The sequence below is a fragment of the Crassostrea angulata genome, chromosome 7, assembly GCF_025612915.1.
Source record: "Crassostrea angulata isolate pt1a10 chromosome 7, ASM2561291v2, whole genome shotgun sequence".
Taxonomy (NCBI): Eukaryota; Metazoa; Mollusca; class Bivalvia; order Ostreida; family Ostreidae; genus Magallana; species Magallana angulata.
In genome coordinates this window covers 60,076,059-60,102,080 of record NC_069117.1, presented here as the reverse complement: position 1 = coordinate 60,102,080, position 26,022 = coordinate 60,076,059, and the positions used below count along the sequence as shown (strand labels likewise).

General features: G+C 33.2%; 2 protein-coding genes, 1 long non-coding RNA gene and 1 pseudogene across 6 annotated transcripts in view; 2 read left to right on the top strand and 2 right to left on the bottom strand.

The window, feature by feature from the left end:
* Nucleotides 1-26,022, top strand: part of LOC128193006 (uncharacterized protein C1orf112-like) — a 73,514-nt gene that overhangs the window by 35,095 nt on the left and 12,397 nt on the right. Inside the window, exons 7-14 of one of the 4 annotated variants that reach the window (XM_052866166.1) lie at nucleotides 9,807-9,893; nucleotides 14,760-14,835; nucleotides 15,199-15,283; nucleotides 15,846-15,981; nucleotides 22,237-22,376; nucleotides 24,024-24,172; nucleotides 24,446-24,526; nucleotides 24,849-24,944. In XM_052866166.1, coding sequence (XP_052722126.1) covers nucleotides 9,807-9,893; nucleotides 14,760-14,835; nucleotides 15,199-15,283; nucleotides 15,846-15,981; nucleotides 22,237-22,376; nucleotides 24,024-24,172; nucleotides 24,446-24,526; nucleotides 24,849-24,944 — 850 coding nt within the window. Of the gene's footprint in view, nucleotides 1-9,806; nucleotides 9,894-14,759; nucleotides 14,836-15,198; nucleotides 15,284-15,845; nucleotides 15,982-22,224; nucleotides 22,377-24,023; nucleotides 24,173-24,445; nucleotides 24,527-24,848; nucleotides 24,945-26,022 lie in introns of all 4 variants that reach the window. The other 3 variants (XM_052866164.1, XM_052866163.1, XM_052866167.1) reach the window with 3 other exon arrangements.
* LOC128193011 (uncharacterized) lies at nucleotides 514-3,022 on the top strand. Its single transcript, XR_008244584.1, has 2 exons — nucleotides 514-2,717; nucleotides 2,748-3,022. It is a non-coding gene; the product is annotated as an uncharacterized LOC128193011 (long non-coding RNA).
* LOC128193010 (uncharacterized) lies at nucleotides 1,249-8,255 on the bottom strand. Its single transcript, XM_052866169.1, has 5 exons — nucleotides 7,699-8,255; nucleotides 7,261-7,392; nucleotides 5,174-5,354; nucleotides 3,736-3,857; nucleotides 1,249-3,283 (listed from the first exon to the last, which is right to left on the bottom strand). The coding sequence occupies exons 2-5, from the start codon at nucleotides 7,366-7,368 to the stop codon at nucleotides 3,056-3,058; spliced, it is 639 nt and encodes a 212-aa protein (XP_052722129.1). The 5' UTR covers nucleotides 7,369-7,392; nucleotides 7,699-8,255; the 3' UTR covers nucleotides 1,249-3,055.
* LOC128193007 (uncharacterized) lies at nucleotides 16,005-21,366 on the bottom strand (annotated as a pseudogene).

Here is a 26,022-nt window from a genome sequence, read left to right as displayed (position 1 = left end):
CGCACGTTGGCCGCACGCTTTTTTGGTGTAGTAGTACGTTTTAGGGTCTGTAAATTTTGTCAGCACGCAATTCTAAACTTGCACATAGTCTTCTAAAATTTAGAAATATTTTAATATAGAAGTTATCTTTGAGAAAAGTTTACGTGTTTTGTAGGCGAGTTCAGTTTAAAAAAGAAATACAATTCCTGACATGAATCATGAGTACATACTGTTTAATGTTTATAACAATGCTTGCTACCCTTTGAAAATTTAACTCGCCATTAAACATGATCTCATTTTTTAAACAATGTTTGAAACGATTACATAAACTCTGCTCGACAAATAGTTTTCCTAAAATATTTTCTTCCTTTCTTTTTTCAAAACACGTTTTATATACAGACTTTCAATTACAACACATTTTTATAACAAAAGCAGAACTGAAAGTATAGTCATTATAATCGTAACATATATTTTCAACTCGCAGCAACAACGGAAGACCTACTCGGGGCTTTGCCACGAGCTCTGCTCTAGTTTTACATAGTATGGTAAAATGGTAATGTTTTGGGAGTTTAATAAATTTAACAAGCTCATCAAAGAAAATCATAGTCCTATGGGATCAATTTTCTGATATGGAGTTCCATTGTACCATAGAAGAAAGGGAGGAAAATTTGAAACAACTAATTGCATCTGTCAAGACTCTTATCAGAAAAATATTCAAAGTTTTATCAACAGAAGAGCATTTGCCTGGCTGCCGGTATTTTCATTTACTGCAAAGGGAGGGGTTATTGTCATTTTGTTGGTTTTTCTTTAAAACAATTAAATAAAAGAAAAATATATCAGATACATAATTTTGTAAATGTATACATATGTATTTACAGTGAAGTTCTTACAATTTTGATTTTTTTTCTTTGTTCACTGAATTTTTATTTTACAATTCTAGAATTTATTGTAATTGTGTGTTGCAATCCTTTAATATTCAATTTTATTATTTGTCCCATTTGAAATTAGCCTTGCTGGGGTATAAGTCCCATTAGGACAGTTCTAGTTGTACATGTATCAGTAAATATTTAACAACGATATTGTTTAATGAATTAATATTGCTGATTGATTTCAACTTTGACACATATTTTATTTTACTGGTACAAAAATTCGCAAAATTAACATGTAAAAATTTAAAGCATTAAGTTTGCATGCCTTTAAATTCGTAAAAATTTAAGCAGATAACGTATTACCTTGTTATATGGTGTAGACAATGAAAAATGCAGATGCTACCAGTGTTTTAGACTTTATTATCTCCCTTGGCACTACAACTAAAGCTTTCAAGATAAAGCTCTTTATCACAATATGTGTGGGGAAATCAAGAAACCTTGACACTAAGGTCATGTAGGTTTACAAGAACAGTTCAAATACCCACTGTTACACAAAATATTTACACGAAAAAAATCTATTACACAAATAATACAAGTAATTTTGATTTTCTTTTGTAAAAATATAATTTCATCATAATAAACACATAATAAACAAGATAACTCTATATACAAAGGACTCAAAAGTATCGATGAAATAGTGGTATTTGGACACAATTTACACTCAGCTGTAAACTGTACAGTTCTATTGAATTTGTTGAATTTATTTTCTATATTGTACAATGTAAATTGTCTGCTTTCATAAACCTAGAAGAATACTACTACTTTAAGTAAGTGATATACTATTGATGTTCCGCTTTCACACACAATGGACCTGTAGAATGGTGATTACAGTTTGTTTTATCTATATAATTATTCACAACTTGAAATGATGCAATACTTAAATCTTGTATGGTTAACAAATTCAGTAAGTATCAGGTTTGATAACTATCAAAAGAGTAGCAAAATCAATCTTATTTTGGCCAGAAATTGGCTAGAAGCGGGTTATTGTTGTAACATCAGGCATTAATTTAAGTGGAATTCATTTTACTATAGACACCACTACATAAACTTTATAATTACGTACAATGACAATAATGAATAAAACTGATTTACATAAAGAATACAATATAAATTTGATTATGAATGGCAAGTAGGTTAGTAAAGTACTGTGTGTCATGTAAGTGTATTGACTAGAAGGGATAATCTCATCACGTACTGTAATCATATTACATTCAGCTGTGTATTCTTTTTAGCATTTTTGACGGAAAGCTTTCTTCCGCTTTTTCAAGTACATAGCTAAATGCCATGCATAATATATGTAATAGGCACATTAAGAAATTTTAATCCACACTAACTTTTTGAAAAAATCATTTTCTGCCAAATACTGCACATGCTAAATATAATATGTATACAGTTTGTTAACACAGTCTCTCCAATAACTCCATTCCCAGGGGCCGGCTCTTCCAATGTCAGCTCACTTTTAATTGTTCATTACTTCAAAGAGCACAGAGCCCTAAAATTCTAAGATCTGCTGTAAACTGAGATCAGTGGAAAGTTTAGTACAATTTACATATTGACACGATCAATGTTCAAAGATAGTGAAGGTTCTAGTTCAAAGTTCAGATGTTTAGGTTGAAGTTCAGAGCTCAGACATCTGGTTCAAGTTTTGTTCAGACATTGTTTAGGTTTAAGTTCTTTGTTCAGACATTGTTTAGGTTCAACTTCTATGTTCATCTGTAAGGCTCAAGTTTAGTGTTCAAATATTGTCAGGTTCAAGTTCAATGTTCAGACATTGATAAGGTTCAAGTTCAATGTTCAGACATTGATAAGGTTCAAGTTCAATGTTCAGACATTGATAAGGTTCAAGGTTCAGCCATTTGTTACTCTAGTTCAGTATTGGAATATTGTTCACAGATTGAGATCACATTGAAGGATTGATGTTCATAATAGCCAAACAGGTTCTGATAATGTTACCTGGGAGCTATATGGTATCGTGTTATAGGATATTTAAATAAACACTTTGTTTACAATTCCTTTTTACAAAATACATTGAATAATTATCTACTTATTTAAACTTAAAAAATCTATAGATTTAGTATTGAAATAACAAGGTAATTCTATTATAACTACTGGTACATGTAAAAGATTTTGATCCAGGTTGGGAGATTTTATACAGTGGTCACTTTCATCCAGTCGACTGTCTGTAGTTTGAACAAGTATGAGGTGTCCGACCGTCGCGACAGATTGTTGGGGGCCAGGTAGTTCCCCTGGGTGTCAAACACTAGGGAGTTTCCCGTCCACGACACAATGGCAAAATGTCCATCCTCACTGTTTCCTTTGGTTCGGAATGAAAAAAATGTGTCGTCGTTGTTGTCTCCCTTAGATTGCTTGTATGGCTGAAGTCAAGACACATTTGTTGTTTAGTAACGAAGTTAAGATAAATTCTGCTTCTGTGTTTTAATAATACGTGTATTAGTGAAAATCAATTTTGGTGGATTTATCAAAAAACACTATTTTAAGGATGAATGTATAAATTCATTGACTAGGATCTTTTCAATACAATTTGTTATTAAAAATTGTACTTCAATGAACTATAGATTTTGTGGATCAAGTTAACAACAAAACCCATGAAAATTGATATTCAATGAATATTGGTGAAACCACACAATATTTAATTACTATAATAATTTCTCTTTTATATTAAATCAACAAAGATCAACATGTTCACTGTAATGATTCAATTTTTTTTTCTTTTTTTTTTCTTTTCCAACAACAGAAAAAAGATGTACAAAACTTCTATGTAGTCCTTCTTGTGAAATACTATAATATTTTGTATTTTGATACCTACCCTAGTTTTAAGCTCTGTGCCATCCATGTAAAGGATTTTCTGGTTGAATTTGTCCCCCCAGCCAATGATCTGGTAGCAAGACTCCCGTCTCTGTGTGAAGTTATGGATGACCGTCAGCAGAGCTGTAACAACAATGAAATTATCTTTAAAAGGACTATATATGGTTTGAGCCTAAAATGGCCCCCTAAAATGAACATTGTCATTTTACTGTAATTCTTTGTTTTATTTGTACAAATATACATTTGAAGTTTTTTCATAATTTTCATTTTGATTTTAGAGCCCACAATTTAAAAATATGACATCATAAAGTTTACCTTTTCCCGCCATTTTCTCATTTTTAGCATAAAACGGTTTGGTTTGAGGCAGTTTTTCTTTAAGGAAACATTGAGCGACTACTTGAACAAACAAAATATTTTCACCAAAGATGTATCTTACCAGTACTTTTAAGTGACAAAAAGTTCATTCTTGTTCAAAGAGTCGCTCTATATTTCCCATTCGAAAAATGATAAGAAAAATGTCAATTTTTGGTTGATTTTGATTGAATTATAAAAATAGCGTCACTTCTGACGTCATATACTGCCAGTGAGTGCATATAAATCAAATAAATTGGTGAAAAACATATTTTAAGTCAACTCGTTTATAAGATAACACAACAAGTATATGTACCTGAATCATTTTAAAAATAGCGAATTTTGGGGGCCAAATTTGACTAATATCATATATAGTTCTTTAATAACAAGCAAACTAAATCTCTTGTACACAAGATTTTAATATGACTATAAAAAAAATTCTCTGATAAACTCTTACTTTAGAGGATAATATAGATTAGGTTGGTATGTCAACTCTGTCTCTTGACAGACATAGAGTCTTATTTAATTGAGCTATAAATAGTTGTTCATGTATCGAGAACACATGCACAGTACATATATTCAATTTTACAAGACATGGTTAGTGATTCTATGTTAGGGAACTGATACTGTAAAAAAACTTTTATTCGTATGCAAGAAATTTCCGAAAGATTCACGAGAGCCTTTTCATTGCGAATATTTCTTCCTGCGAACTTGTCTTTGCCGTAATGTTGTTATATCAAAACGAGTGTGGATAAATTGTAGTCGCAAAAAATTGTCGTTGCGAACCAGTTAATCTCTGGTAAATCGCAAAATAAAGCTGTCATGAATAATAGTTGGTTTACAGTATGGAGGGGAATATGTTAGTCAGGATGGCTCAGTTTTCAGTGATTTAAGGGTATTCCTTACCCATGAGTTCACCTCCCCAACAAATTATAAAATGCAAGTTTTTATTTCATGTTAACATTTCAACAGAACTCATGACATTTAATCCCAATGGCCATTTAAAAAACCGACAATCCCGAAAATAATTGGCTCTTGCAAATTAAACCGGGAATTCCCTACCATTTGTACAGGGGTTAAACACTCACTGCGTTGGTCTCTGCATTGTCCATTGGCCTTGACCTCCCCAGAGCCGTCCACCAACAGGAAGTGTCCGCGCGTGCCGTTGATGTGGTACTGGAGCTGTAGTACATAGTCTTGTGTGTGGATGTCCGGCTTGTCCTGGGATGTCACACGTAAAAGGTCGCTCTTTGTCTTAACCTCAGTGACCTGTCAATCAATAATAGATGAACTTAGCACTATATGCATGTGTTTGACGGAAATGTCTTCATATAAGGCATATATGGACAGTTACGATATCATGAATTATAACAGAGTTTGAATTTTGTAGAGACGGTTAAATTTCCCAAGTTTTTCTTGACAAGAAATAAGATTGACTGGTCTTTAATTGGTGTGGTTAGGAAGTTGGTGAAGTTGTGGGAGAGAGATACTGGAGGGAGGGAGTAATTAGAAAACTTGGAGCATTATGATTGTGTTTTATATTAGTTCACACAGATATGCACTAACAGCATTGTTTACGAACATGACTGAATTTGAAGATTCTTGCAATAATTCTTTTTTTCTAGTTTAATTTTTTTTAGTTAATAAAACAATAGGTGTTCCTTTTAGAGGAATGATTGGCTATTATCAGTATAATGTATGTAAATGATTTGACTAAACAGGATAATTTCTCTGAATTTGTTAAGTTTAGGTGACCTCCAAAATAACAGTTAACAAGAAAACTTTACTATTCCGTGAAGTACATATATTTCAGAGAGAAATTCTACACATGTTAAAAAAATATCCCCTTGTAACTGTATGAAGTGAATGGACGAAATTAATGGTCCTTAATTAACACATATTCAGAGGAAGCTTCCAGTTCACATTAAAGAAAGTAGTGCAAAGGAGTATATAGGATATAGGATTGAAAGCGGGTCACAAAAAATCAGACTGAACTATTACGGTAATAGTAAGTTGGAGCCATGTTTAATTGATTTCTTATACATGCACCGGTATGCCATGTCAATAGTACCAGTATGTTATGTCAATAGTACCAGTATGTTATCAATAGTACCAGTATAAATGCACCGGATTGGTGGTGCTTTGTCATTTCTTTCAGAGCTTTCAGTTATAAATATACCATGGAAATGTTATGTAATTCCTGCAGTGTCTTACACCTCATGATAACAGACCATCCAATAAACACACATTACAGAGAATGCTCTCCTTCAAGGAGGAACAGTAGGTTTGGGCCATATAATATATACTAGTACTGTTACAGTACCATAACGTGAGATTTTCCAGTTTTTTTTTGTCCATTGATAGAGACTGAAATCAAAACATACTGAGTTTCTGTTAACTGTAACACAGAATGTTCATTCATTATCAGCAAATGTTTTCTATATTTAAAGTATAAACAGATGTTCATTGTCATGTACAGGCGAATTTAAAGTATATGAATCAGTCACTGTCATGTTGGCACTAAATTACAGCTCATTTGAATTCAAACCATGTTCCTTAGACCTATGGTTAAGGTTTTATCTTACAGAAGAATAAAAATTAATAAGTGAGTGTTTTCCCCTGCAAATTAAATCTAAAATTTCAGCTATTGAATTTATGTACAAATACATCAAGTTTTTTTTATTTTTTATGACTTCAAATATAGAATATGAATGTTTCAATAAAAAGTTTTAGAGTTCCCTAGCCGTCTCCTTAATTTAACTTGAGCACAAACTGTGCCCTGTGTAGGTATTGACTTTGAGTGTAGATATTTGATCAATGGTATATAGTTTGTTTTTGATTAGATATATCGCAGATTAAAAGGGGGACTGAATGTTATCAGATCGGCCACTCTGTTTGGGGTCAGATTGGGTCGGGCACCCGCTGATACTCAAACAATGGCAGAAGTGAACATGTTACAATGTAGGAAACCTGTCTCCTCGGTTGTAAACAACCCTAACACCCCCCCCCCCCCCCCCCTTCAATAAATAGAAAAGTTCACAGCTACAAGCTCTCCGGTTGTTTTTATTTTATTTTTTTATCAGACATTTGTTAATGTTTTGCCAAACTTTTGTGATTGTACCCGAGAAGTTAATAACAATTTCATTTAGTCTGCACCTGAATAAAGTCTACATACCCCAATATCCTTGATTTTGAATTTCTCATTGTGGCTACACACAAAATCAAAGGGCTGAGAGATAGCTGTAGGAATGTTGCTGATTTTCCGGGCCTGGTAAATCTCCATGTTGTCGTAGGTATATATAACAGTCTGAAATCACAAAATTTATAAGAAGTTCATTCAGGCCATATTCATATTGCATGTAGATACTTGTTATAATGCCATGTGGCCATAGGTGAACTCCCGGGTCAAAGAACTCACTACTTGAATGACTTGTAGAAGACGTGTCAAACAGCTAATTAACTTACGCACAGCCAGTCAGCCATGTAGTCCCACAAACTATGATTTGATATGCCTCATGAGACATACTTGCTTGCTCTATGAACTAGTGTATGACTTATTTCATGAAGATAAAAATTACCCCCAGTACTATTGTAGGATCAAAAGCATGCTTACCTATCCTAACAAAGTCCCAACGCATTCAGTTGTTTGCCAATACACATCTGCACATCTGGTCGATAGCAGGCTATGTATATATATATACCGGTATAAAGTCACTTCCACCCTTATGGGACTACTGAAGAACTTGACACTTTGAGTTCATTTAAAAGCTCGATTCCCAGAGTTTCCTAATGCTCCACGACCCAGCTATTTTCTGTAAACGTTAGATCCTTTTAAACGTCACAAGGGAATTTCCAAATTTTAGCTGTTTGTAAAGATAATTGGGTCATATGCATGAGCTATCGAGCCATGCGTTTTTAACAATAATATATGTATGCAGGGCACTGAAAACGTTTGCAGAAAATCCTTTATTGATTTTTGTTCTTCATGCATTGAAGGCCTGGATTTCTCTGCCTTCTGTGTATTTAGAAAGAACAATCCCCTCCCAAAATTAAAAAAACCTTGTCGTGGGAGTGGATATCCCAAATCAAGGTTTTCAGCTATCTTATTGGATAGCATGAGATTGAGTAGGCTTGGTAGAATATCTACGGTCAGATTATGCACAAATGAAATAATTTACTGTCATAGGTAATTTTCAAATTGATATACTGGTACACTTATACCTTAGCCTCAATTAAGTTAATAATCAGGTCATCATTTAATTTTTTTTAATTCACTATGGCAGTATTAAATTACATTCTAAAATCATCTCAATCTACATCATCATCATCTCCATCATCATCATCAGAATTGTTCTAGGTCAGTATGGAACTTGCTGTAACCATTAGCATCATTCCTTGCATCCTAAAAAAAATAATAAACAGATACTGCCGGTGAAATTACATCCAATATTTATAGGTAGGATGATATTAACTTTTAGAGATGAAATGAGAAGAATACATCAATTCAAAACCGTTGGCTAGTGTTGAGGTGCATTATTTTCTTTTCTTTTTTTATCTAACACGGTCAGTGGTTTTACAGCAACAGGCTGCAACTACTCTCTAGTGCTGGTGTGAATGTGGTCAAAGTTGGATTATTTAGGATTATTTGTGGAATATTGGGAAAATCATAATTATGCATTTTTTTTTAAAGATCATTTTACTTTGGTTTATGGTCTTTTATAAAAATTTTGGTTTGGTATTTCTGTTTTACAATACAACTGTATGTTAACATACCACTATGTAGCTTTTAACAGTATTTTGTTATTTTAAAATGCAGTGAATTAATTTCTTTGACATTTTATGTGGGTATGAATTAAGGTAGTAACATTGCAGAAAAGATACATGATGTGTTATATAAAAAATTGCAATGACTGCGAATTAAACTGTGCATGATTCAGCTTTGTCAGCTTTATTAAGCTATATAAACATGATAATTATGAGCATGATCATTTTTTTTCAGGAAACAGAAATGTTCTAAGTTGATGTTAATATTATCAATATGCACATCCAAATACTTTAGAATGTCTTTCCATATTGGGGTAATAACAGTTTTGAAAAGTAACATTTTTAGATGTCAGAGAGAAATTTTAAAGTACATACTGTAGATTGGCAAATAATCACGATGGTTTGATTTTCACTATGTGCATAATTTAATATTTTCCTGCAAAATTAAACCCATCGTGAATACTATCATGAGTTATCAAAAGTTTCAATGCTTATATTCTGATCAATTGATTTTTAAGCTGTATGAAATCAAAACCATCGCGATTGGTACTTTAATAAAATTGTGAAATTTTAACACCGTGGAATTAAAACGACTTACAGTATTTAGAATTAGTAATAAGGTGCATTAACTGCTTAAAAGTATATAAAATGGAGAACTGTACGTGTTGCAATATTTTTTTTATTATCTAAAATATTGTAAGTTCAACAAACGCCAGCATCACATCATCTGTTTTGATGTTCTCTTGCTTTCATCATAATATGTACTTTATTTACCAGCATTACATCATCATCTGTCCTTTTTTCTAGGTCATTGATGAATTGTTCCATCTTCATCACCTCACTATAATTGCCAGTATTACGTCATCTGCTCTGTTTATCTAGGTCATTGATGAATTGTTCCATCTTCATCACCTCACTATAATTGCCAGTATTACGTCATCTGCTCTGTTTATCTAGGTCAGTGGTGAGCTATATCAGGAACTGCTGAGTTGTTTGTCTGTGCCGTTGTCCAACCTCTTCAAGAAAACCCACTCATTACAAGTGGTGAGTACCATTACAAAGTGGTAAGTACTCTGATAAACAGTGCCATAAAAAATTGTGTAGTGCACTTAATCAGGCAAAAGAGGCTCAAAGAAGCCCTAAATGATAAGGTTTGTGTACCAGTATGTAAGGGGTGGGTGACTTTCCAGTTAAAGTATCACCTGAGTTTATTTTATAAACTAACTTAGATCCAGTTATTTTGCAGTGATCTAATTTTCGCCTTTCACAATCACTTTTACATCGCAAAATGTCCAATATGCATAATATTTATCTGGTATTTGTTGTGTAAAGAAACTTTTTAACTCACAAAAAAAGACTTACATAAATTTAAAAATTACACATTTTCACAAATTTTGTGACATACACACAAAAAAATAAATAAATGGATATACGGTACCTTATGTGGCTGTGTCAGGTTTTTTTAGTGTATTTATCACTATAGAGTGAAATTTTAGGAATTTAGTTTTTAAAAATATATTCAACTGAAATAAATTGTACCTAGAAATTGAATACTGTCCTTTGAGATAAGATATTTCAGGTGAAAGCCTCTGTTCCTGACTTCCTGGTATGAAGCACCTGTAGATGGGGATTTTTACCTGGGGGCTACCTATGTGTACCTGAGGAGTTTATTTTCAGAATAAAATTTGAAAAATGATGTCAATCAATCAATAGTACTGGTTATTATTCAGCTTATAAAAATCTGAAGGCTTTAATTTTGTTGTGCACAATATCCTGGATGTATAATAGTCAGGGAGTAAGTGTTTTATTTTAAGTGACATGTCCCTATGGAAAATTTAAACAATGTTTAATTCTTTTTCCTTATAATTTTTGCTGCAAATACATGGATTTTTAAAATAGAATCCATCCTTAAAACTTGAGAGTTCATTAAGCATACTTATTAAATATTCATTGGGTTGTTATTAATGATATATAAGATATCCCAATTTTACAGGAAATGAAAGCTTGTTATAAAGTAGTTGCTGACTGGGAGTTTCATTTATTTTTACATATGAAATGAGCATTTTGTAAAATCCAGGTCACTCGCTTGTCAGAAACACAGACAATTACATATAACCCACTTTTGAATGATTATGTAAAGTTCTAGGAAAAAAATGACAGTCTATTGGTTTTTTATGTCAAATGACAAGCTGAGCACTAGAGTAATACATCGTTGATATGTTCATAACTAGGAATCTTGTATTATTTCACTGTATTTTTTGAGTTAAATAGAGATTTCCATATCTGCTTTTTTTAAATGGAGAAAAAGTTTATATGCCATCAATATCAAATATCATAAACTTCTCATGATCAGATGGAGAATTTTGAAAAAACTGTATAACTTTTCTTCCTTGCTCTTTGTTAAAAAGGTAGTCATCCAGTTTAATACCTGTAGATATATATCTATGTACCTATAATATTACACAAAGTTAAGAGTTCTATTAACCTCATAATAAAATTTTAATAAAAGAGCATTCGTAGTAAGTTTGTGTGTAAATCACTGTATGTAATAGTGTAAAAATGTGTATAACTTTTGTGAAAAATATTCATTTTATGAAACATAACTTCAGGCTTCACAGGATTTGATCATGTGACCAACTAAGTTCATATCCCAATGAACTTTTTCACCTGTGTCTAATTCTTAAGGTGAAATAACTCATCATCACAAAATGGCTGACCTCTGATCGAAACAACATTTCAGGATTTTATCGATGGCAATCTGTAACTTACTACATAGCCAAGTGGAAAAAGTGTCAGAACTGTGATCTGTATATCTCGAGTTCGAATCCAGCTTAGACTCTTGAATTAAATTTGTTTAGATATTCCTTTTTATCCCCAAACCGCAATTTTTTCACTTATTTGACATATGTACAGTTTATTTATCATTATAACTTTCATTATCAATTAAATGTTTTTTTTGACAGGGCTCAAAGTAGACTTTTTGACAAAGTCGCCAAATGGCATCCTACGGTACTTTGAATTTAACTCGCCAGTTTCAAATTCAGGTCACTAGTAGTAAAACTTTGTGAAGCATTAAGATATCTGCATATTTTCTCTGATTAAATATACTGTAGAAAATATTAAAAGGAATGTATTGTTGAAAAGGTTTTTGATATTCATTGCACATTTCATGTCTGGCAAAAAAGAAATAATTTCAATCCAATCAAAAATGACACATCATACTCATTATTATAATATTTTCTGGCACTAGAAGTTTTCTTTTACATTGATTCTTAGAAGACAGGTCTACTAACATGCGCGGATCCAGAAAATTTTTCCAGGGGGGGTCCAAAGGATAATTATACCCCCGCAAACGAAGTTTAGGGGGGTATATTGGTTTCACCCTGTCCGTCTGTCCGTCTGTCTGTAGACGCAACTTTGTCCCCCCTATAGAATTTTTTATTACTGCATGGAACAGTTTGAAAATTTGTACATATGTTGAACACCATCTGAAGATGTGCACCTGCAATTTTTTTTAAGATCAGACAAGATTTAATGATTTTATGACAGTTTTCATTTTCCTTATTCTATATATTGTACACTAATGTTGAAAAGTAAGGGAGGTAATCCTTACAGATTTATTAATTAATTAATAGAAAACACTCTAAAATATATTTATATAAATACATCCAGATGGAGTTTTTTGTCTTTATGTCTTAATTAATAAAAAAAAAATTATTTTTTATAAGTATTCTATCAACTGACAATGCAAAGTTTTTGTTTGTCAATGATAAATTCTTAGGAGCTAATGAGAACATCAAAGACAAGTGTGGCTGAATTCATTTGTCCCAAGGGAGCCATTATCTGAGCCATGGCTCAGATGGAGCATGTGTTTAGGGGAAATTGATAATCTGTAAAATGGGTGATGGTTTTGGGGCTATTTTAAAACTGTTTCATGTAAACCAAAAGGTCTATCATTATAAGGAAATAAATAATATAATTATTAATAAAGAAGTTAAACTATTTTTAGAGGTTGTTGAAATTTATTTGTCAAGTAATTTGATGAAGTGACCCTATTGGGCATTAATTTAAATGAAATTCAAAATTACTGATATGATTGTAGTGTTTTGGCAATTTTAAAATTGTTTGTAATATTAAATTTTCTTTTTTACATATTTTTACATAGTATGGTAATTATGGTAATGTTTTGGGAGTTTATTAAATTTAACAAACTCATCAAAGAAAATCATAGTCCTATGGGATCAATTTTCTGATATGGAGTTCAATTGTGCCATAGGAGAAAGTGAGGAAAATTTGAAACAACTAATTGCATCTGTCAAGACTCTTATTAGAAAGATATTGAAAGTTTTATCAACAGAAGAGCATTGCTTGGCTACCGGTATTTCTATTCACTGCAAAGGGAGGGGTTATTGTCATTTTGTTGGTTTTTCCTTAAATCAATTAAATTAAAAAAATGTATCATCAAATACATACATTTGTAAATGTATTGCTGTTATAGATATGTTTTTACAGTGAAATTCTGACAATTTTGATTTTAATTTTTCTTTGTTAACTTTTTTTTTTTTTTTACAATTCTAGAATTTTTTTTTTTTTATGTGTTCCAAACCTTAATTATTATTCAATTCAATTATTTGTCCCATTTGAAATTAGCCTAGCGGGGGTATTAGTCCCATTAGGACAGTTCTAGTTGTGTTTGCCAGGGGGGGTCCGAGGCATATTTTCGCGATAATTTTACTATGTAAATTTAATAAATTTTCATTTTCCAGGGGGGGTCGGGACCCCCCCGACCCCCCCTCTAGATCCGCGCATGACTAAATCTCCAAATTTGATTGTTCTGAGTGGATACGTAAAAGGAATATCTCATACAAAGTTCTTTCACATTGGTGTAACAAAATAAGTTTCCCTTCGTGTTATGTTAAAGTATCTTGTTATGTTAAAGTGTCACAAACATTACTAAACATATTTGTCTCATGCAGTTTTGCATATAAAACTTCCATTAGACGAAGTTCCTCTTTGTATATATTAATATAGGACTGAAACATACCATGTTGTTTAAATAGTACACCGTTTTGTTTATTTCGAAAGATTTTTTAACTTGATGTAAAATTTTTGAAAGTAAACTCGGCGGATATTTTTGGTCGCCAAATGGCGACTGGCTTTTAATTTAAGTGGCAAAACTTGTATTTAAGCTTCAGACGTGGCCTATTTAGTGGCAACTTTGAGCCCTGTTTGAGTGTCGTTTTCCAGGTGTGTTATTCCACCTTCGTTATATTTTCCAGGTGTGTTATTCCACCTTCGTTATATTTTCCAGGTGTGTTATTCCACCTTCGTTATATTTTTCCGGATTTTACTGTTTGTTTTCATTGCCAAGTTGTGTTCACATGCAAATATTTACATTCTACTGTGTTTTTCCATTAAATTCTGTGATCTTTAAATGCCTCTAAATGCAACAAGTAGTCAAAGGTCAAATCGACAAGTTTTATTATGACGTCACAAACGTTGAACGCTGTAAACTGCAACGTCACAAGCGAAAATCAAAGTTCACACTTGTGGCTGTTACTGTGGCTCTTCCATTTAAATATGAACTTACCCTTAGGATAAGATAGGAATTTTAAGGTATGAATCACATTTGCATACAAGGCAAGAAGTTAAAAAAAATGTAAATATAAGCATTAAATCATGATTTTTTGAAGTATACACTCTCATAACTGCAGCGGTGTGTGCATACAAATTTTCATAACGCGCTAACGCGCGTTACTCAATTTGTATGCACACACCGCTGCAGTTATGAGAGTGTATACTTCAAAAAATCATGATTCAATGCTATAGTCTTTACAGCCTTATTGTTTTGTGGTAAGTTTAATTAGTGATTGTGTTTATCTTTAATGATTTTCCTGATTGTGTTTACAGGCCTTTCTGCGACTTCTGGACAACTTGAGAGTGAGTGACCAAGTCACAGAACAGGAAGTACAGGAGATCACTCAGGGTAACCCCCGCCTCTATAATTAGTAACAAGTTTGAAGCACCAGTTGATAAGCTTATCATTGTTATCATAGTATGTTATTGAAGTCTGAGGTTATGGGAAATCCCCTTGACTGACGACTAGTTATAGCCCTAAGATTCAATTGACTACATACTGGATATTCTGTACAAATTGTTCTCCAAATAATGACTGAAAGAATTGAACATTTTTTATTCGTTCAGTTTAATTTTGAAATTTGTATTCTGATGGAGGACAAAGGTTCTATTATTTGCATTTAAATGCTTTCATTTTTAATGAACTTGATATCTAGAAGAATTTCTCTATATGCCTTTTATCAATAGACATTGAATGGAAGTATTATTTCAGTTTGCAGGGGTCTTTTTGATGTTTGTCAAATCGTGACCTCACTTGATATGAAGTTGATGGTTACCCTATGGAAAGCTATATCCAAGTAAAGTATTTATTGCAACATTAACAATTAGTCCAAATGGAAATCGGAAACAAATGCAAATAAAGTATCGCAACATTGACAATATCATCCAGAAATAATTCACAAATGTAAGCATGCCAAGTAAATACAGAAAATTGATGATAAATCCTTGAAAAAGCCTGGAGTATCTCAGAATAAAGTAATTCTATGTTTATTATAGAATTATTGATGAATTGGCAATGTTACAGTAGGAAAATAAAAGTACTGTAAAAATATATTTTACAAAAATGCCACAATATCAGGAAGTTATGTAAACATTGATTGAAAGAAGATAAGAGCTTCATTTGTAGGCATGATAGAAAAAACTACCATTAAACTTCGATATCTCGAACACCGATATCTCAAATACAATGGATATTTCAAAGTGATTTTAAATCCCAACCACCAATTTTTTAAAGTTTTTTACCCTAGATATCTCGAATATTCGGATATCTCGAAGTTTTTCAACAGCCCCATCTAGTTCAAGATAACGAAGTTTGACTAATTACTTAACCTAGTAGATAAATGTACTCTTTGTTTGTAGGCATGCAGTCAGTAATAAGGCCCACATTGGTCACCATCTGGAGGTGGGGGACATGGTAAACCACCTCTGTGGAGAAATCCAGACTGGATTTGTGTATCTCCTTCAGTTGCTTCCTCGTCTGGATCTGGAGGGACGGGTGAGTGACCATTACATTGATTATTTGGTGGTTCTATACATAGAGAATCATACATCCTCTCTTCAATATCACACCTTGGTGAGTAATCATAACATTGATTTCTAGGTGGTTCTGTACATAGAGAATCGTACATCCTCTATTCAAAATCACACCTTGTACAGTAAAACTCGTTTAGTATGAACACAGATATATGGAGAATTTTCAGATGTAGCGAAGTTTTTTTGAGTCCCTGTTAAAATTCTTAACAAAACTTTGCAAAATTTTACAGTTATAACGAATTCGGATACAACAAATTTACAGATATAGCGAACAGATTTTGAGTCCGAAAGCAGTGAATAATAACGAAATGTAACACTTTTATAACTAATTTCTTTACAATTTAAAAAGTTTGCGCTACCATTTAACATAATAGTTTGAATGATTTCATTTTCATATAAATTTTTCAATTCACAAACGATTATTAAAGCTATCAAAGGAAGGTTTTTTTAGTTATTAAGCCTCAATTAGCAAAAATTATAGTCTGGTGAATGTAAATATGTATATAGAAAATTCGCTATTGTTATTACTACGAATTCGTTATACGGATGTAAGGAATTACGGATATAACGAAGTAAATCCATTGGTCCCTAGGAAATTGCTATAACCAAGTTTTACTGTATTAGACACCAATATCAGTCAAAGGACAGAAACTATAATATATATATATACAGTAAAACACGGTTATAGCGAACACGCTTATAATGAATTACCGCTTACAGCGAAGTGAATTTCATTCCTCAAGACTCTTTAACGTACTGAAAACTTGACGGATATATCGAATTACGCTTATAACGAAGTAAAATTGCCCGTCCCTGGGACTTCATTATAACCGTGTTTTACTGTATGCTTAATAATGAAATACAGAACACAACAAATCAACTTACTACTACCCAGTGTGTCATTGAAACAAACAGAAAATTGAAATTGGTAACATACAGATTACAGACTGATTAGATTTGAACATATTTTATTACGTAAATATATTACATAAACGGATTAGGCAGCTGGCAATACCTTCTCCATACAGATTCAGCTAACATCAGAATTGCAAAGAATACAAAAATGGTGCTTTGTCAGTGTCTAGTCAATTTTGTTACATGAAATGTGGCTCAAGTTGAAAACAAGATAAAGTATTGATATACATGATTTTTATAATAATGTTGACATATACTATAACAATAAATACGTGGCTTTTGCACATGCGATACAGCTGACATTATAATACCGGTATACAGCCTCCAGGGCTGATACAGATCTTTGCGGAACTCTGATTTTTCCCCATTAGATTTTGTAGAAATTTAAGGTAGTGATTTATACTTTACAATACAACGTCTGACATAATCCACTTCTTATTACGTCTTAAACTGAATTGAGACATAGACCATGAATGTCTTCGATATGTTGTCAAAAGTGTGTAATAAATATGTTAATACACACTCATTTCATTATTCCATCCTGTGTAGGTGTGTTTGTTATAATATTGATAATACACAAATGTTTAAAGTGAAGGATAACATTTGAAACTAAAGTTTGATAAACCAAAAGGTTGGGGGGGGGGAGGGGGGGTTTCAATGAGTACACTACTATAGCTTTTAACATTATTTGCAGAGAATGACTGTAACAAAAGGAGGATATATCATTGTAATCTGCATAGAAATCTATACATTTATATCAACTGTTTTTATGGTATTCCAAAATGAGGGATTTTTTTAGTAGTGTGAGGTTGTTCCTCCTATATCATGTATTCTCCTGTGTGTAGCTGTTTGTATGTTGTTCCATGGATACTGTGTTAGTGACTGTTGGTATGAATATAGAGCAGCCTGGAGGTTCCCTGTGATCTGTTGACAGATCCCCAGGATCTCCCAGGAGATGTCTCTGTATAGACCACGTACATACAGTCCCTGATCATGGTGGACTAGGACCTGTAGCTCATCTAGAGCTGCTTGTGATAATGTTGTATCAATGTGTCTGTAACACAAGAACTCTAGGAAGTGTAACATTACAAACACTGGGATACATAATGTAGTATCTCTGTTCTGTAGAGCAGACTGTTGTTCTGGTATTAGTTCACTGATATAACAGATGTTATTTCTCAGTATGATATCCCATGCTACAGCCTGTCTGATCTTTGTAGACCAGGACTGCCCCCCTACAGCCTCGGTATACCTCTCTCTGTCTACACGTCCCCAATACATCAGATATGGCTGTGCTAACTTGACCTTTGTCATCTCTAGAACAGATAAAGCTTCCCTGTATCTGAGTGTCTTGTAATAATGCATGGCAATGTACAACATGTCAGATACACACCCAAACTTGGCTGCTAATTTCAGCATGTGACAGGACATTTTGTCTGCAATATACATTTGTTTGTTTACACCTGTGTTAGTGTACATGTTGTGTAATTGAAATGCAGTACACTGAAAAAAGAAAGCTATAAGTCTTTGTAATGTAACAAGTTGATAGTGTGTCAGGGGTGAATCTACTAATTGCTCTATTGCGTGTATGACTTTGGGAAGAACAAATAGATCTACTGGATGAGCAGCTTCTTTAGAGGACTCCCTGACAAGTTCTACATCATAATCAACTTCACACCTCATCATACTTTCATCTGTACACATAGAAAGTCTAGAATTGCATAGAACATCAATGATATAGGACCTGATAGAGGAACTCTGTAACAGACAGGCCAGACCTTTCTTGTACAATTCATGTAACTGTAGGAACAATCTGTTTTGTGCTGAGCCATGGATCTTTGTCAGAAACAGGTTGTTTTGTGGGATAAAAAAGTTTGGACAAACTCCCTCATACACCCATCTAAGGAGGAGTTTAAAGCAGACCCAGAAACCGGCCAGCAGATTTTGTGGACACCATTGAGGTAGTGTGTTTTGTTGAATCGCCCAAAAAACTGTTGTCTTCATTTGATAGGAACACAACAGTTTATTGGTTTCCTCTGACTGTTGATTCATTACTTCTTTTAAGAAAAGTTTTAACAGTCCATAAGTCAAAAACTGGCAGTGGTTCATTGAGTACACAAGTTTATATTCTGCCTTAGAAAAAGAAATTCTCCATTCTTCATGTTCATGGGGTCCTAATGGGTGTCCTATTGCTACAAAGTGACAGCCATTTCTGACAATGTTATTGACAATTTCAGGATCAGGCCATGAGTGACATCTGTCTATCCATGAGGAGGCAGACACAGGCCAAAAGTCACTAACAAAACAGTGAGCATGGTCATATTCTATACTTCCCAATACACCACTACCACAGGGTCCATGTACAGTAGAATTAGGTTCTACTACTGAACAAGTTAGCTGTCTGTATGTAGAACTAGATATATAGACTCTGACATTCATTCTGACACATGCTGATCGGACATATCTGTTTGTTGTTGGTGTCAGTAACTGAAGTAGAGTGAATCCTGGTGGACTCTCAGAACTGTCAGAGAGAATCAAGGTTGTATTGGCTGTGTTGTAATACTCAGACTGAGACATGTCCATAATCACTCGGTGGTTGTTTCGCCAGTACATAAAGTCCACATCTGATCCGTTCAGTCTGAAACCTTCTCTCTTACTTCCACTCACCATATCAATCATCCCATCATTAGGCATCATTCGTCTGTACACCATCTCCCCGATGTCCTCTGTCTCCCTCCTGATTGCTACCTCTTCTGAGGTCCCCATTATATTACACAGTCCCACAAACACTGACTCCGACATATGCTCAAGTCCCTCACATCTGTTATTAATATATAAATACTTTAAAACTACTCTCATTTTACACAAAATTTCAAGGGTTTTTTTAAATTAAAAAAAGTTTATTTTTCCATAGAGAGGTATGCTTTTATCCAATATATATATATATACTGTATATTATTTTGATAATACCATTTAAGATTTTAGATTACATTTTGTTGAACTAATGAAATAATATACAATTACTAATTCAGTTTAAAAAAACCTCTACTATAAACACTTTTTTAAGATGTTATATTTTAAATTTGTTGTGGGATGATAATTGGGAATAGATAGATTATTCCAGAGAAAAATTAGATAAAACAAGATCCATTTATGATAATCATCTTTTTCTGGCTTTAATCAGAACCTTAATTGTTTCATTTGTCGGCAACTCAAAGAATAAAACTCGATTTTTTCTGGAATCTCTTTGCTTTGTTTGATATGTACATGACAGCAATAATGCAATATTTATTACATGTATCTTTGGTAAAACTTGCTAAAACCATCAATGTTAAGGGGGATTGCCATGTATATTAACCACAGTAATTTCAAAGTAAGGTATTGACATCAATTACCGTATATGATTAATTAATTTTGTGTTGGTTGATACATGCTGCCAATGATACCAAACAACTTAAAAAATAGAAAATTACTATTTATGAAATAGAAAACATTGGATATTCACTTGTTAATAAAATCATAGTAACTAGAAAAGTGCTCGTTAGTCAGATTAAGGTGCATGTTTCTACAATAGCGCAAAGGTCAGAGAAATAAAACAACCCATTGAGAGACATGAATGTCAAGTGACATCAGAGGGAACTTTCATTTATCCAATGAAACGACATCTTTTCTTTGAGTGATCTTTTTGTGATAATGGGATTGGTTGATAAAAGTTTCATGCAAACACTATAGTTTGTTCTCACTGAACAAAACTCTCAATGGGTGGTTCTCGGATCTCTCTGACTTTTAAAGACTTATTTTACAAAACCTTTCAAAAGTTAATTTGTGCTTTTGTAGAGACCTATATTTAAATCATATTGGTTTTTTTTCTGATTGACTTTTGAGTGGTTTTGTTAAATAAGTCTTTAAATCAACAAGTATACTAAATAGTCAATATTAAAGCCAAATTAGAAGTAAACATTGTTCTTAGCATCCTTTCAACCAGATAAATCATAAAAGTTCCATAATACATGGTACCCCTTTTCTCCAAGAATTTTATTTGGCATAGATTTTAACATACCGGGTAACCTGAATTTAAATACAAGTTTACTGAAGTTTCTCTTGAGGGAGCTGAACTTATAGGCCATTAGCACCCTTTAGAAGTTGAAATCGATACTAGTTTTAAAAACATATCAGTGATGAAAGAAAATTGTTGGTTTGTATATCCTGCATCATTTGTAACTAAAGTTGAAACCAAATTAGATGATTGAATATTACTTACATTTTTGGTGAAAAGGACTCCATTTTGTTATCTAAACTTATGGAAATTACAAAGCTATTTTTAGATGTCAAAATTTTCTGAGCAATGTACTTTCATTTTGTTTTGAATGTTTAGAATACTGATCTGATCTGGTTTGTGGGGTTTTTTTCGTGTAAATAAATAAAAAATGAATAGACTTTTGTAATATAAATGTTATGTTATATTATTTTTGTACGGAACATTGAACATTTTATTTTAATTTTAAAGCCAGCATTTTTTTATTTTTAGGTTTACACACAACAAAATGATAAAGTTCCGTAGGAGGAGGAAATTAAAAAAAAATCACTTTTGACCGACAATTTTTTTTAATTTCCGAGCCAAAAAACTGTAATGTTCTGTAGGAGGAAAATGGTTTTTTCCGCATCATTTTTATTCTAATAATACAATGAATGGCAACTTCATGATAGTGGTGTGTAACTGCATCAACCAAAAAAAAATCTTGATCCCGTCAAAAATTTGCTGTGGAGGGAAAAAAAGATCTCTTTTTTTTAAATTTTATTATTTTTTAAAAAACTCAGAAAACCAAGCGGCAGGTTTGTAAACCTAAAAATAAAGAAATGCTGGTCCAAGCTGTTTAATATAAGCTTTCTGGCCTGGATTAGCTCAAAGTCCTGGCTGCAGGCACGTGAATCATTAATGTTACAAGTAGAAATAACACAATTACAAAAAAAAAAAATAAACAAGGTCAGAGTAGAACTTTTGTTGTACCAGATAGTTACACTTTATACTTTAATTGAGGCTTTTGCTCAGATATAAAAATTGTTTAATATTTTCAAATTCAATTCAAGTCTTAAAGATTGTACATATTTGGAACATACACTATTCACATGAAATTAAATATAGATGAGCTTCCTTACTTATTGCAAATGTTAATAAAATGGTTTAAAGTATCATTTACAAATTTTTTCACATAATAAACTTTGATTTAATTGACGGTGCAAAATAATATTCTAGTGAAAAATGACATTGATATCCCAATAAATTTTATAGGTATTATCACAGGGAGATGAAAAAGGATTCCAAAAATCCCTCAAGATTTTGGGATTTCAGATGAAGATCTTGGTCATGTTGGTTCGGGAATTCTCTGACCTCCTTGACAGGTGTGAAAAACAGGTGTATAATTTACTCCTCACATTACACAGGTAGGACATGCTTTGATTGTAATACTTTGTCAAGTTTTCATTATAAATGACTATTTCTCCCAGTCATGTTATATTAAAAATTGACCAGGTAGAACATTGTATATTTATAAAGAAAATTAAATGCAATGTTGAATTCAAGACTTTAGTTCATTGATTTGTCTATTTAATTCCTCAATTGCTATCCAGCAACCCTAAATTTGTAGCACAAATCAAACTCTAATATTTGACTTGTCAGGGTTAAACAGGTAAGTTCAGGTCACAGTAAGTAATCATACTGTTATCATGCCACTGTAGCCTTAACATATGTCACACTGTAATTGGATCAAACTGTAAGCTGGTCCATACTGTTAGCTGAATGGATTGAAAATAGATCAGACTGTAAGCTGATCAAACTGTAAGTTGGTCATATAGTAAGCTAGCCATACTGTAATTTGGTTATATTGTAAACTGGTCAGACAGAGAATGATTCATACTGTTAGCAGGTCATACTGTAAGTTTATTATAGGGTAAGCTGGTCAGACTGTTAGGTAGTCCTACTGTTAGCTGGTCAAATGAAAAATGGGTCATTCTGTAAGCTTGTCAAACTATAAGCTAGTCAAACTGTAAGCTGGTCCGACTGAAAATGGGTCCTTCTGTAAGCTGGTCAGACTGAAAATGGGTCAAACTATAAGCTGGTCAGACTGTATGCAGATCAGACTAAAATAATTATTACTGTAAGTCATCCTGTGAGTTGGTAATCCTGTAAGCTGTTTAGACAAAAAGCTGGTCAGATTGAAAATAGGTCAGACTGTAAGCCGGTCTAACTAAAAATTGGTCAAACTGGAAGTTGACCCGACTGAAAATGGGTTATACTGTAAGTTGGTCAAACTGTAAGCAGGTCAAAGTGTAAGCTTATCCAACTAAAAATGGGTCATACTGTATGCTGGTCTTACTGAAAATGGGTCAGACTATAAGCAGGTCATACTGTAAGTTGGTTAAACTGTCAGCTGGTCAGACTGTTAATAGCTAGTCAGATTAAAAATTGGTCATACTGTGAGCTGGTTATACTGTAAGCAGGTCAGACTTTTAGCTCGTCATTGTGTTAGCTGGTCAGATTGAAAATCGAAAATCAGTCATAGTGTGAGCTGGTTATACTGTAAACAGGTCACTGCAGTTAAGCTGCTTTATAAGCAGTAACTATGGTACTATGACCTGTAGGATCTAAATTTCCAGTCTAATGGGTGGGACTCTAACTCATGCTACGTAAATAGTGTATTACAATCTGCTGACACCATGTATATAGTTTACCTGTATGTATTACATACTTCTTCCACCATGTATATACTTTACCTGTATCGTATTACAGACTTCTTCCACCGTGTATATATAGTTTACCTGTATGTATTACAGACTTCCTCCACCAGGTATATAGTTTACATGTATCGTATTACAGACTTCTTCCACCGTGTATATATAGTTTACCTGTATGTATTACAGACTTTTTACACCATATATATAGTTTACTTGTATTGTATCACAGATTCCTTCCACCATGCATATACTTTACCTATAATGTATTACAGACTTCTTTCACCATGTATATACTTTACCTGTATGTATTACAGACTTTTTTCACCATGTATATGGTTTATCTGTATTATATTACAGACTTCTTCCACCGAGTTTATCTGCCCAGCAGATTGACCAGAAAAATCTCTCTGAAATTCAGCAACATCTAACCAATGCTACTGATGTCTTGATAAAGGCCTTCCTACCAAACAAATTGTTCATTGAAACCTTGACTGGCAGTGAGAAAGGTTTGTCTCTAAGGTCTTAGTGCTCATTAAAATAGTCATTCACATGTTAATATTTTTTTCCTGGTGAGAATATGTTTGCATTTAAACAGAAATATGCCATTCAAATTCTGGTTGTGAAAAGGGATTGTCATCATTGTTTTGCTGAAAAACGAAACCTGCTCTTATGCGTAATTGTGTACGCGGTTATAATGTAAAAGTTTTAGAGAGAGAAAACATACATAATAATGACATACTTGTACCGATACACCTACTTTTACAAGTGATTTATTACAGTGGGAGCCGTGAGAGATGAGGACAGTTTTCCTGAATTACAGATTTTACTCAGAGTCTTAGATAACCTGCCTCAGATGGAAGGTAATTGAAACAGATTTGTAAAGTTCACTCCTTTTTACCATTTTGATACTGATTTTTAAATACAAAAGTACATATGATGACAACATGAGTTACAGAGTTATCCCTCTTGTATTTACCATTAACTTTTTCAAAAACATCAGTAAACTTCAATAATTATATGTTATAAATTTAAATGCAAAAAAAAGTACAAAACTTTTATATATACATTAAAACTATCAAAATTATCAATGACATTTTCTTACAGTTTCATTCATATTTTTAAAATTGCTGATATTGCTTTTATTAAACAGAGATTTTATGTACTTTTTCATTGACATGGCAGACAGAATTCAGCAGTTGTGGGTGGATCACTGCTTGTATCCTAAAGACCTGGAGAGACTCAGTGTGATAGAAATGGTGTTCAGAACTACAGCTAGATGTAAGCTTATCTCTGTCCTATGTTGTTGACTCAGTGTAATAGAAGTGGTGTTCAGAACCACAGCTAGATGTAAGCTTATCTCTGTTCTATGTTGTTGTTTACACAGTGTGATAGAGGTGTTGTTCAGAACCACAGCTAGATGTAAGCTTATCTTTGTCCTATGTTGTTGATGTAGTGTCAAGAGGTGGTGTTCAGAACCACAGCTAGATGTAAGCTTATCTCTGTCCTATGTTGTTGACTCAGTGTTATAGAGGTGGTGTTCAGAACCACAGCTAGATGTAAGCTTATCTCTGTCCTATGTTGTTGACTCAGTGTAATAGAAGTGGTGTTCAGAACCACAGCTAGATGTAAGCTTATCTCTGTCCTATGTTGTTGACTCAGTGTTATTGAGGTGTTGTTCAGAACCACAGCTAGATGTAAGCTTATTTCTGTCCTATGTTGTTGATGTAGTGTCAAGAGGTGGTGTTCAGAACCACAGCTAGATGTAAGCTTATCTCTGTCCTATGTTGTTGACTCAGTGTTATAGAGGTGGTGTTCAGAACCACAGCTAGATGTAAGCTTATCTCTGTCCTATGTTGTTGACTCAGTGTAATAGAAGTGGTGTTCAGAACCACAGCTAGATGTAAGCTTATCTCTGTCCTATGTTGTTGACTCAGTGTTATTGAGGTGTTGTTCAGAACCACAGCTAGATGTAAGCTTATCTCTGTCCTATGTTGTTGACTCAGTGTTATAGAGGTGGTGTTCAGAACCACAGCTAGATGTAAGCTTATCTCTGTCCTATGTTGTTGATGTAGTGTTATAGAGGTGTTGTTCAGAACCACAGCTAGATGTAAGCTTATCTCTGTCCTATGTTGTTGTTTACATGGTGTGATAGAGGTGTTGTTCAGAACCACAGCTAGATGTAAGCTTTTCTCTGTCCTTTGTTGTTGACACAGTGTTATTGAGGTGTTGTTCAGAACCACAGCTAGATGTAAGCTTATCTCTGTCCTTTGTTGTTGACCCAGTGTTATTGAGGTGTTGTTCAGAACCACAGCTAGATGTAAGCTTATCTCTGTCCTATGTTGTTCATGTAGTGTTA

What these genes read in the sequence shown, in the direction of transcription:
- LOC128193010 (XM_052866169.1), bottom strand. Translation starts at nt 7,368, where the DNA reads ATGGAGATTTACCAGGCCCGGAAAATCAGCAACATTCCTACAGCTATC. An exon ending in ACAATGCAGAGACCAACGCA is followed by an intron (nt 3,858 to 5,173) that starts GTGAGTGTTTAA and finishes TTGTTGTTACAG; the next exon opens with CTCTGCTGACGGTCATCCAT. An exon ending in GCACAGAGCTTAAAACTAGG is followed by an intron (nt 3,284 to 3,735) that starts GTAGGTATCAAA and finishes TCTTGACTTCAG; the next exon opens with CCATACAAGCAATCTAAGGG.